Source organism: Lissotriton helveticus, chromosome 6 (genome assembly GCF_964261635.1).
Source record: "Lissotriton helveticus chromosome 6, aLisHel1.1, whole genome shotgun sequence".
NCBI classification, from domain to species: Eukaryota; Metazoa; Chordata; class Amphibia; order Caudata; family Salamandridae; genus Lissotriton; species Lissotriton helveticus.
Genome location: NC_136067.1, coordinates 1,430,163,091 through 1,430,175,358, shown reverse-complemented (window position 1 = coordinate 1,430,175,358; position 12,268 = coordinate 1,430,163,091). Strand labels below are relative to the sequence as shown.

At 45.1% G+C, this 12,268-nt stretch overlaps 1 protein-coding gene across 1 annotated transcript in view; it reads left to right on the top strand.

The window, feature by feature from the left end:
- The window catches only part of LOC144762731 (trace amine-associated receptor 5-like), a 47,929-nt gene extending 39,614 nt beyond the window's left edge, over positions 1–8,315 (top strand). Inside the window, exons 4-6 of the mRNA XM_078647982.1 lie at positions 1,002–1,064; positions 3,569–3,668; positions 8,181–8,315. Coding sequence (XP_078504108.1) covers positions 1,002–1,064; positions 3,569–3,668; positions 8,181–8,315 — 298 coding nt within the window. The remainder of the gene's footprint in view (positions 1–1,001; positions 1,065–3,568; positions 3,669–8,180) is intronic.
- The last annotated feature ends 3,953 nt before the right edge of the window (positions 8,316–12,268 follow it).

Sequence of the window (12,268 nt, the reverse complement as noted above, 5' to 3'; positions counted from 1 at the left end):
TCTGGAAGACTGTTATAGACGTTCAGACAACCTAGTCAGTCTCCCATACATTCACTGAGACACCTGGGGGACGATTCCGATCTGGGTCGGAAACCACTCCGACCGAGCTGGATCCGGCGTGTTTTCCCACCGATCCAGACTCCTGCAGTCCGACCGAGCGAGTACGATGCGGCCGTATGCTGTCGGACTCGGTTCGGTCAGTCTCCCATAGAAGTCAATGGGAGCCGGTCGTACGATGCGTACATGGGCTCCCATTGACTGAATGGGTACATTGCAGACAAGTGCGCCCCCTACAGTGGGTACGCGTCGGTCCATCTGCACCGTACATGCCTGTGTTGGGGGGGACCATGGGTCTCCTCCTGTGTCTGGGTCGCAAGGCTGCGGGTAACAGGGGGTCCGACGCGGACCCCCGAAGTCCAACTCCAAGAGCTATTGCAAGCCGGATGCTCCGACTCGATCTGGCTGTCCTAATCGAGCATCGTACTAACTCGGTTGTGAAACATCTCCATTGCACGCCACCGTTTGCTTGTCACCCAGTCGTACAGAGCGGTTCGAACCCAGAAACGATTCGGATGGAGATTTCACGCTTGTTCGCATTGTACTTCGACGTGTGGACCCGTGTATGACTCGGACGGAAATTCAGCCTCCGAATCGGATCCGCTAATGCCGAACCCGATTCGGTGACCTATCGACCGAGATCGGAATTGTCTCCTATATCTCTCACTTATACAGTCAGTCACACACCTACTGAATCATCGATACAGGCACTCACACACCCACCAATTCATCCATACACCTTGGTGTATACATTTAACACTCACAAACATTCTAAAAACACTCACAGTCACTGGATGATGTCATCAGTGATGTCACTGACCACGTCATGAGTGATGCAATATGTGAAATCATAAGCAGTGCATTGCGTGGGCGCAAGTTAAAGTTAGCCCAGCTATCTTTTCAGGCACTTTTAAGCTTTAAGCTTTTTTTTTTAACCTTTTCAGGAAATTTTTAGCGACAGCATTTCAGACGGTTACCTTGAGATTTACTGAGGACATGACGATCAGGTTGGTTTCCTCCGGCGGAGCTTCAGCGCTGAACGACCATCACGGTCGGCTGCCTGGCCACGAATAGCAAATATTGAAACAGATCAAAAATTATTAAAGATGTGGCAACGTGTTCTTGCACAGAGCAATGTCCTTCGCAAATTGACTGATCATCTTTTTATTGCTTATTGCTATAGATGGTTGTTAAACTGGTATTAATCACGGAAAATATTTGCCCAGACAGTATTCCCAAGTGTGAAAATTACAAAACTATAAATTCTATCACAAAACATGCTGCACAATTCAGTCAACCCTGCTGCATAATGTGGCCCTCTGAAAGGTAAAGTCCAGTGGCCCTGGAGGCCTTCAAGGTAAGACCACCATGGAGGGTAAAAATCAAAACAGAAGGCAGTGTTGGTATACTTACAGCATTGTGATGCACAATGCGGATCTTTGTCAGCTAGACTGCAACACCGCAGAGTCAACTAACGACTGGGTCACGTCCACATCCTGTGATTCTGGGCAAATCACTTAATCTCCCTGTGCCTGAATGTGTAACGTAAATACGGTGCTCATGTAAAGCGCTCCAATACCTTTGGGTCGAGTACGCGCTATATAAATATGCAACAAAAAAAATGTATGAAGCTATCCCTTCAAACAGCCTAGTTTATAGGTGCTAATGACAGACCCTTTGAACATATGTTACTTGTATAACACACACCTAGCTACATAACACCAGAGTACAGTGCTAGATGGGAGTTGGGGGAGAGGTTTACATTAGGTAAAACAGACGTGGTCAGGTCGTGAGCTTCAAAAGGTGAGGTTATTCTTACCGGACTTCATATTCATGACATTCATTAGCTTAATTTTGTAATAATGAGAGGCTGAGTGAGAGGTTTGGTTTACATAAAGACCTCTGCAGTGGCTGCATTCATCCAAACACTAGCATGTCGGATTGATAAAAAGAAAATTCAAAATGTTACAAAACAGTCCTCTAAACTCACCAATGTTGCTGCCTACAAAATCAAAACACTGCTCCTAAAATAGTGGGTGGGTGGCTTTCACAACCAAGAGATGCATAGAAGACCCGTCATTCAAAACCCTTACTGCATCAGGATGCTTCACAACTTCAAACTGTGACAGCGACAGTCAGAATACTGAAAAATCAGTACATCACTACAATCAGTGTAGAGAACTACAAAATCCGTACAGTCACAAACGGTGGGCTTTTACAGCAGAACTCTGGGGTGAAACATTGCCCTCCTTAATCTCCAGTGCTCTTGATCCAGCGCCTTTTACATGCTTCAAATTCAAATATTAAAGTGCCTAGAGGCAAAACAGTTTGAAGTGTGTGCCACATACAAGAAAACATACCTTCAAACATGGCTCTCATATGACACTTGAAGTGGGTGATTCTTAGAATGTATGCAGCAAGATGCTAACAAAAGCCAGTGCACAAATGATTGCAAACATGTTTTTAAACACACATCCTCATTGTTAGAAATGGGTCTCTAGTTGGCAGTGGTTTGCACCCTGTCCAAGTAGGAACCCTCACTCTAGTCAGGGTAAGGGAGTCACCCAGCTAAGATAACCTCTGCTCACCCCTTGGTAGCTTGGCACGAGCAGTCAGGCTTATCTCAGAGGCAATGTGTAAGGCATTTCTACATACACCCACAGTAACAGTGAAAACCATACCAACGGAGTACACGCCAGTTTAGAAAAATAGTTCAAATTTAAATGAATAAAACAAGACCAATACAACAAAAATCCAACATACAAAAGACAAGATATCACTTTTAAAAAGATTACTGTAAAAATATAGTTCCTACAAATCAATATATCCAACTGGGGCTATTTTGACGTCATGGCAGGTACTAATCCAACAGTTGGGCACCGACCGAGAAGAAGCACATACTGGGTATGGAGTCACACAGACCCCCAGCAACAATACCTTGGAAACGATGAAAACAAAAATGTTGCACGACGTTGGGGAGGTGAGGAGTCGCTGGGCTGGTGCTGCGTCTGTTCCTTACTGCTGCGCATGGGCAGTGATGTCGTGTTGGCGGTGAGGCATCGGTTCCTTACGATGGTGCTGTGTCGATTCGTTTGAAGGTCACCCACATCGTTAATTGACTCTGCGGTGTTGCAGTTGAGGCACTGGCAATGACAGGCGTCAGGGCTGCGGTGTAAGTCTAGGGGGTGTGTCGTGCTCTTCACAAGCAGTGCCCTTAGCTCCAGTGCACACAGTGGCACAGCGTGTGTGCTAAGTGGTGTTGTTTGAAAGGTTGGGGCTGGGGGTGCAAGTCAGGGCACTGAGTTGTGAACTTCACGAGTGGTGCCCTTGGCTACAGCGAAGGCAGTGGACTCAATGAAGAAGTTGGCGTTGATAAGCTGTTGTTGTTAGCAACACCAGGACTGCAGTGTAAGCCAGGGCAGCATGACGTAACCTTGACAAGAGGTGCCCTCGGGTCCAGTGCAGGCAACGCAATGCTGACTGTGTCGATGTTGCTTTTCTTGAATTGCAGCACCATCCACTCGATTCAAAGGGCCCAGGAACTGGATTTGGCTTTCATTGGCAATCATTACTTCCAGAAGAGAAGTCCAGGTGATGCTAGCAAGATGCAGGTGAAGTCTTTGATGGCCCTGAGACTTCATACCAGGAGGCAAGCATGCACAAGGCTTCGGAGAACCTTGAAAGCAAATTCCAGTCATTTCACTCCCAGGACAGAAGCAACAGCAGCAGGCTAGAAAAGCAAAGCACTCAGCAAATTGGCAGTATCTCCTGCAGCAATCCAGCTCTTCTTCCTGGCAAAATGTCCTCAGTCCAGAAGCTTTCTGATTTTGGAGTGTCAGAGGTCCACTTATACCCCTGTCTGCATTTGAAGTAGACAAACTTCAAAGGAAAGTGTTTACAGTGCACAAGACCCTTGCTCTACCTGACCTGGCACCAGATACATTACAGGGGGTGGAGACAGGTTTGTGTGAGGACAGGCACGGCCCCATTCAGGTCTCAGTGACAACTAGTTCCAATACGCTAGCTCAGAAAGACCTATCAGCCTGGTGATGGACCATCGGGATATGCAAGGCACACCTCAGCTTTCTCTGTGTGACTGTCTAGAGTGAATGTAAAAGAGCCCAACTGTCAGCCCAACCCCGACGTGGATCCAACAGACAGGCAAAGGCACAGAATGTTTAAGCAAGAAAATGACCACTTTCCAAAACTGGCAATTTCAAACATGCAATTTAAAAACCAACTTCACCCAACGATGTATTTTTAGATTGTGAGTTCAGAGACCCCAAACTCTCAATCTCTATCAGCTCCCAATGGGAAATTACATTTAAAAGATATTTCAAGGCAATCCTTATGTTGCCCTTTGGAAGAGATAGGCCTTGCAACAGTGAAAACTTTAATTAGTAATGTTTTACTATTAGGACTTTAGGGGTGACTTACATGTAATAAAAGGGAAGGTTTGGGCCTGGCAAGTGGTTGCACTTGCCAGGTCAAAATGACAGTTTATACCTGCATAAATGTTTTCAGGGCTACTTATGGGACTAGCACAATCAGTGCTCAGGCCCACTAGTAGCATTGACTTACAGGCTCACCTAGTGTACAAAAATGTCAATCATGGATAAAGCAATCACCAATACAGTTTACACAGGGAGCACTTGCACTGTATCACTGGTCAGCAGTGGTAAAGTGCCCAGAGTCCTATAACCAGCAAAAGCGAAATGCTGCACACAGTCAGAAATAGGTCAGAAGCAAAAACACTAAGGAAATCACAAAAAAGATGTCAGGTCTAATATCTGTCCCCCCAACTGAAAGTGGGGAGAACTAACCCAACCTCATGGGCGTACTCTTCACTAAGGCGCAAGAACCCGGACAGACCATCAGCATTGGCATGTTCTGTCCCAGGGCGGGGTTCCACCGTAAAATCCAATACCTGTAGAGAGATGGACCACCTCAACAGGTTTGGGTTCTCACCCCTCATTTCCATTAACCATCTGAAGGGCCTGTGGTTTGTCTGAACCCGGAAGCAAGTCACAAATTAGTGGAGTCTTAGTTTCTTCAGCGCCCAGACCACAGCAAAAGCTTCCCTTTCAATGGCGCTCCACCTCTGTTCCTGGGGAAGAAACCTCCTATTAATGAAGGCTACAGGATGTTCTAGGCCCTCTTTGTTCAGCTGTGAAAGCATGGCTCCTATACCATGCTTAGAGGCATCAGTCTGCACCACAAACTATTTAGACAAGTCATGAGCCTTGAGTATGGGCGTCATGCAATGGCCTCCTTCAGTGTGTCAAAAGTGGTCTGGCATGCCTCAGTCCAGATCACCTGACATGGCTGCTTCCTTGAAGTCAGCTGTCAAGGGGGCAGCAACAGTGCCTTAGCACTTGAGAAATCTGCAGTAGTACCCGGTGAGGCATAAGAAGGCTTTCACCTCTGTCTGGGTCTTGGGGTGTCCAAGTCAGAAGGGTGTCAATCTTGGATTGTAGGAAACCACCTGGCCACGTCCTACCTGGTGTCCCAAGTACACCACAGACCCCTGCCCTATCTGGCACTTACTGGCCATGATAATGAGGCCTACATTCTGCAGTGGTCCTCCCCAACTAGAACTGAAGACCGCAATGTCATTTAGGTAGGTAGCACTGAAGTTCTCCAATCCAGCCAGCACCTGACTGACCAGTCTTTGGAATGTAACATGGGCATTCTTCAACCCAAAGGGCATAACACTGAACAGGTAGTGCACTTCTGGTGTTGAGAACGCTGACCTCTCTTGTGCTTGAGAGATGGGGCAAGCGTCAGTCCCTGTAGAACTGCGGTTCAAGAATGATACTGGATGGGACAGCCTTTGGAACTAAGAACACAGGGCTGGTCCAAGGACTGCTTGAGGGCTCAATCACACCAAGGGCTAGCATTTTGAAAACATCTTCCTTAATGCTAGCCTTCACTCTGTCAGTCAGCTTGAAATTCTTGTGCTTCACAGGTTGAATATCCAAAGTGTCTATGTTATGAGTGCACTGATGGTTGCCTCTTGGGGTGAGTAAAAACAAAGTGGCAAACTGCCCCAGCAACTGGCAACAGTCACTCTGTTGCTCCAGGGTCAGTGTAGGGGAGAGGATCACACACTCCACTGACCTATCCTGCGCTTGAGCAGACAGGAGGTCAAGGAGAGGTTTAAGTTCCTGTTCTGCCCCATTGTCAGTAGCCAAGAGGACGATCAACACAGACCTCTCGAAATGGGTTTTGAGGCAGTTCACGTGCAGGATCCTAAAGGGGTTCCTAGGAGACTACAAGTCAGTGACATCCCTCAGGTAGGTAAAAGCAATTTTGCACTCTTTTATCTCATAGGCGCCTGACCACTTGTCTTGTAGAGAGTGAGGCTCTACTTGCTCTATCAACCACACCTTTTAACTAGGTTGAAACTCAACCAGAGTGGTATTCAGGTTGTACCAGCAGTTCATGTCCTTCTGGCTAGGTTCTAGGTTCTCTTGGGGAGTTTCATGAAGCGTGCCGTCTGGTTCCCGAAGGCCAGCATGTAACTGAATAGATCCTGGGGTGGCTTGATAGGAGCTTGCTCCCAGCCTTCCTTCACTAAGCTGAGAGGTCCTCTCACAGGGTGCCCATACAGAATCTCCGAAGGGCTGAAGCCACCCCCTTCTGTGGTACCTTCCTGTAAGCAAGGAGAAGGCATGGCAAGAGGCCATCCCACTTATGCCTCATGGATTCTATCAGGCCCCCAATCATGCCCTTCAGGGTTCAGTTGAACCTTTCAACCAACCCATTACTATGGGGGTGGTAAGAGGTAGTGAATTTATAGTTCACTCATCACACGTTCCACATGGCCATGATATATTCCATCTAGGTACTATATTATAGGCCTCGGTAAACTAGTTACCCATATTCTCTTCCTACACTACACTTGCCACGGTTTACAGGGACTGACCTTTTGCCTAGATAGTACACTGCATTCAGAACACGGGTTTTCCCTAGTTTCAAATCTCATACATTATGCATGAGGGTTCTTGAAAGCACAGCAGGACTGCCATCTCCTGTATAAAATCTATGTACAAAGTTCATGCTCGCCGTCGTCCTTTGGCAGACACAGAAATCCAGCAAGGTAGGACCCCTGGGAGACCAGTGGGTATATATACACATCACATCTTGCTAAGATAGATAGAGGAGACCAAGACTTCCCAGCTGACACACTGACCAGAGATGCTGAGGTTCCTGCATGCAGACACTCCAGGTCGCAGTGGTTTAACATCCCTCACGGGGTGTCCAGCTCGAGAACAAGACGGGGTTCCATAGTCTTACTTTAGGTAATGGGGTTGACTAAATCCTAGAGGAATTCTTGGCTTAACACCTACACCCATGCTAGGTACACTTAGGTACATCTGGTTAGGGATGCATCGTAGGAGTACGCATCTTTTTATCATGTGTTTTATATACTTGAATGTATTCATGATTTTAGTAAGATGGTAGAACTATACTATCCTTTTACCTTTATAATACTGTTAATCATTTATATTTTATACTAACAGTTGTTGCAGGACATCTATTATACACCAGAATAACAACTGTTCAATAAATGATTATTGAACACGCCCAGCTTGTTTTATTCGGTGTATCTCGGTGTATCTCTCTGAGACAGACTAAGTAAGCACAAGTGACTTAGCGAAAGGTAATATATTGTTTCCACGGTCCTAAGGGATCGAGTTGTCATATTCGATGGTTGCCAAGAACTATTCCTTCCTTGGTAAGAGGAGATTCTAGTGGCACTGTGAGGTAGTTGGTACAAGAAGGCCAACATACCCTGTGGGGGTAATCAGAGTTCGTCTGACACCAATCCTACAGTGTATGTTGTCTAAAACGCACAGATCCCATATACTTTTTATAGGAACTACACAAACTGGCGACACCAATGTTGTTTGGGTACTTATTTAACATTAGGAACTGAGTAGTTTAGTGTTGCTATTCTCAGAAATCCCTATTCACAAAACACCAGAGACGACTGGAGTGGGTGGTCAAAATCCTATTAATTGATTGGTGGTTAATCAAGCTTGAAGGACACAGTGTTCCTAAAATTGTGCAAAACACCTTATCTTAGTTTCCTTGAAAAGTTATTTCGGGTTCTAAAGACAATGACTAACCAGGACATAGACCCACTAGAGCAAGCACAGCCCCTCTCAGAAGACGAGGAAGATGCAAACACAATACAGATTGCAGCAAATATTAGAAATGCAGTCACCCTGAAACTGATTGCTCATGAATGAACACCTAGGGGTGGCTTAGTAGCTTTCATGATTGAGGTATACGAATCATACAAAAACAAGATATTTTATTCATAGGTTACATTCCCAGCAGCAAATGCAAGAACAAAATCATTTCACTCCTACACAGAAGGAGATGCAATAGCAAAATACTGTCTGTATGAGGACATTGAGATTCCGATCACGTACCAGGAACACTTATACTGGCTTAAAGGCACCCAACCCCATATAAGTAGAGGAGTAAGACTCGGTCAGCTCGGAAGAGAAGGAGCGACTTGGCCAATATTTGCAGCCTACACACCACATCCTGACATTGAAGCAATGCTAGGACCAGACTTTCTCATACTCCACAAAGAATTAATAAAACTTTACAGAAACATGACGCAATACGTCATGAGGACATTTACAGTCCAGCCAGCAATGGCAACAACAAATTCAAAATACAGCGACTAAAATGACACCACACATTTTACACGCAGTAATGGGTAAGATGCCCGCCAAACATGAACAAATGCCATTCTGAATAGCTCAGAAAATAACACAGCTAGAAGCAGTATTCCCAAATACGAGCCCTTCTGAAAAACACAGAATGCTCACAATCTGCTTGCTCATGGGGATAACACCACAGATAGAGGCAGTTTTCGCTCCCATATATACCAGAACTAATGGTATCCCGTCATTAGCAGTAATACCAGACATATTGAGATATATACAAAATGAGTGGGGGGCAGAGGCTGCTCTGAACTTGGGGATGATGTTAATGGGTAACTATGCTCCGGTATCAGTCATAATATTAGCAAATATTAAAGTGGAGACAGCATTGGTGGCCATCCGCCTAAACCTAAGGGAGTTCAGTCCTTTACAAGAGGAGCACGAACTACACAAAATAATTGAAACTGCATATGCAGTTACGAAGGGACAGTTTGGGTGGAAAAGTGTTAAACCCATGACTAATGGGTAGTCCGGAGAAGGAGACATTCAAGAAGACACCTACTTCTTCTAAAAAGAAGCGTGACAATAACAAAAAAAGGAACACTAAAGAAAATAGATCTCAATCCAGAGGTAGAGCTCCTCCACAGGCGCCCTCCAAAAAGGGAAATAACCTTAGGAATAAGGATAGCATTAGGGAACCAAACAGGTATCAGGATACTGATAGACGATCCTCTCGGTCCTTTAAGGGTTCATCAAAAAACTTCTAGAGAGAAGGACGGTCAAAGAGACAAGAAGAGCGTACAAAGTCCAAAGACAAGCAGAATGCTCAGGACTATACTTCCAAAAAAGAAGATAAAGCCAAACCAAAATCACAGTTCAAAAAGAAGAAGGTTGCAGGTCTAAAGATCAAAGCAAAACCAAAGGGCATGATGGACGAAGCATTGGAGCAAATCAAACACTCACCCCCAGTCAACTGATCTAGATTTAATGCATCATCATTTTTTAGCTCACTCCACCACCCCAGTTCAGACATGGCCATATGCAAATCAGTCTGACCCTGTGCCTCATGGGAACAGTCCAGCCCAAACTGCCAAGCGATGTCTTCCCTTGACCGGAAACGAGCATCCTGGGACTGGTTTCTGGCTAATCAGCCGTCATCAGCCAGGCTAGCTTGAATCCAATGGCAAAGTGAGCAAGGGACCCACATCTGGGCATAGCCTGCCAACTTAGGGCGAACAAAGCGATACCAAATGGGATGATGGACAGAGCGTTGGAGCAAATCAAACACTCACCGCCAGTCAACTGTTCTAGGTTTAATCCATCATCATTCTTTAGCTCACTCCACCACCCCAGTGCAGACATGGCCATATGCAAACCAGTCTGACCATGTGCCTCCTGGGAACAGTCCAGCCCGAACTGCCAAGCCATGTCTTCCCTGGACCGGAAACAAGCATCCTGGGACCGGTTTCTGGCTAATCAGCCATCATCAGCCAGGCTAGCTTGAATCCATGAGGCACAAGGTCAGACTGATTTGCATATGGCCATGTCTGAACTGAGGTGGTGGAGTGAGCTAAAGAATAATGATGGATTAAACCCAGATCAGTTAACGGGGGAGAGCGCTTGCATTGTTCAACACTCCGTCCATCATCCCCTTTGGTTTTGCTTTGTTCGCCCTAAGTTGGCAGGGTATGCCCAGACGTGGGTCCCTTGCTCACTTTGCAACTGGATTCAAGCTGGCCTAGCTGATGATGGCTGATTAGCCTGAAACCGGTCCCAGGATGCTTGTTTCCGGTCCAGGGAAGACATGACTTGGCCGTTCGGGCTGGACTGTTCCCATGACTCGAGGCACAGGGTCAGACTGATTTGCATATGGCCATGTCTGAACTGGGGTGGTGGAGTGAGCTAAAGAATTATGATGGATTCAATCTAGATTAGTTGACTGGGTGTGAGTGTTTGATTTGCTCCAACACTCTGTCCATCATGCCCTTTGGTATCGCTTTGGTCTAAAGATCAGACATGCCAAAAATTCTGAGGACTAGAAAACTGAATGGGGAATGGGCTCGGCCGATGCTAGACAGTGCGGCAGCAGTAACAAAAGCTCCCCAGACCCTGATGGAATTTCTGGTGACAGCGGACTTCAATTACTATATCATGGTGGAAACACCTGATACTAGGGTAAGTGGTCCACATAAATTGTATAAAAAACACTGCAAATGAAGGGGGACAAATGCAGGACAGTTAGAGGTCTCTTTTGGGAAAACCTGACGTTTGGCTATGACATTTTGTTAGCTGACCAAGATTGGCAGCCAGCATTCATCATGGATTCTCCTAGGGGGAAACGGTAATTTTGGCAGCATTTTCTGACCACGTTGCAAAATATTTGACATATACGCAGGAGTGGGCGCTAGCCCAGGCTCCAGCATTGAACAAAAATATGTTGTAAGGAATGAAGATTCAACCCACCACATTATTATCCCATAAAGAAAGAAGCTAAAATCAAGTCAGGGAGATCTTAGATCAACTTAAATATCAAGGGGTGGTTGAAACTTGCACCTCTCAAATGAATAACCCTTTGTTCCCAGTATCAAAACCAGACAATTCCTATAGTTTAGTTTTAGACTACAGACATTTAAACACCTGCACAAAGACATTTGCAGTTCCAAATGCACTCAGTGCCGCATTAATGAATAACATTGTGCGGAAAAAATTCAAAATAACAGTAGATATCTCAAATGGATACTTTTGCCAAAATATAGCACCTGCGAGCAGATATTTGACAGCATTCTCAGTGCTAGGGTCTATGGGGTAGTTTTGTAGACTTCCCCAGAGGTATAAGAACAGCCAGGGTTGTTTTCAGTCAGAGTAACTGAATTACTTCAAAATCTGGGTGAAGAGGCATTGTCCTATGTGGATGAGATTTATCTAATGGACGATGACCTGGAGGAACACTTGAACAGAGTGAATACCATAATTTACGGATTTGCCTCTGAAGGTTATAAATGTAACATTAAAAAATCAAAAATAGCCCACCTAACGAACTTTTTCTAGGGTATTAGCTTTCAAGTGAAAAAAAAAAGCCTGGCAACTAATTCTATATAAAAGTATACGCTGCTTCAACCTCCAAAATCGTTAAAAACTTACCATCAATCTTGGGAATCTTGAATTTTGGCAGAACATACATTTTGGTTTACACAGAAAGGGTAAAAGTTTTCTACAATTTAATAAAACCTGATTTTTCAGTTAGGCAATGGACACAGCAACACACAGATACACTTTGTTCATTACAAGCTAACATGATAACTTCAAAACACTTACAGACACGCATAAATGTACACAACCTAGTGATCCAAATAGTTGTGGGTCAATCTGGGTACACCTGACTAACATATAATGAAGGTGAAACAGAACCAATATCATATAAATCACATTTATACACAAATGCTAATATGCTTTTTAGATCAACAGAAAATATTCTAACAGCAGTACAGACTGCTGTAGTTAGAGAAAGAGACATGGCTCAAGGG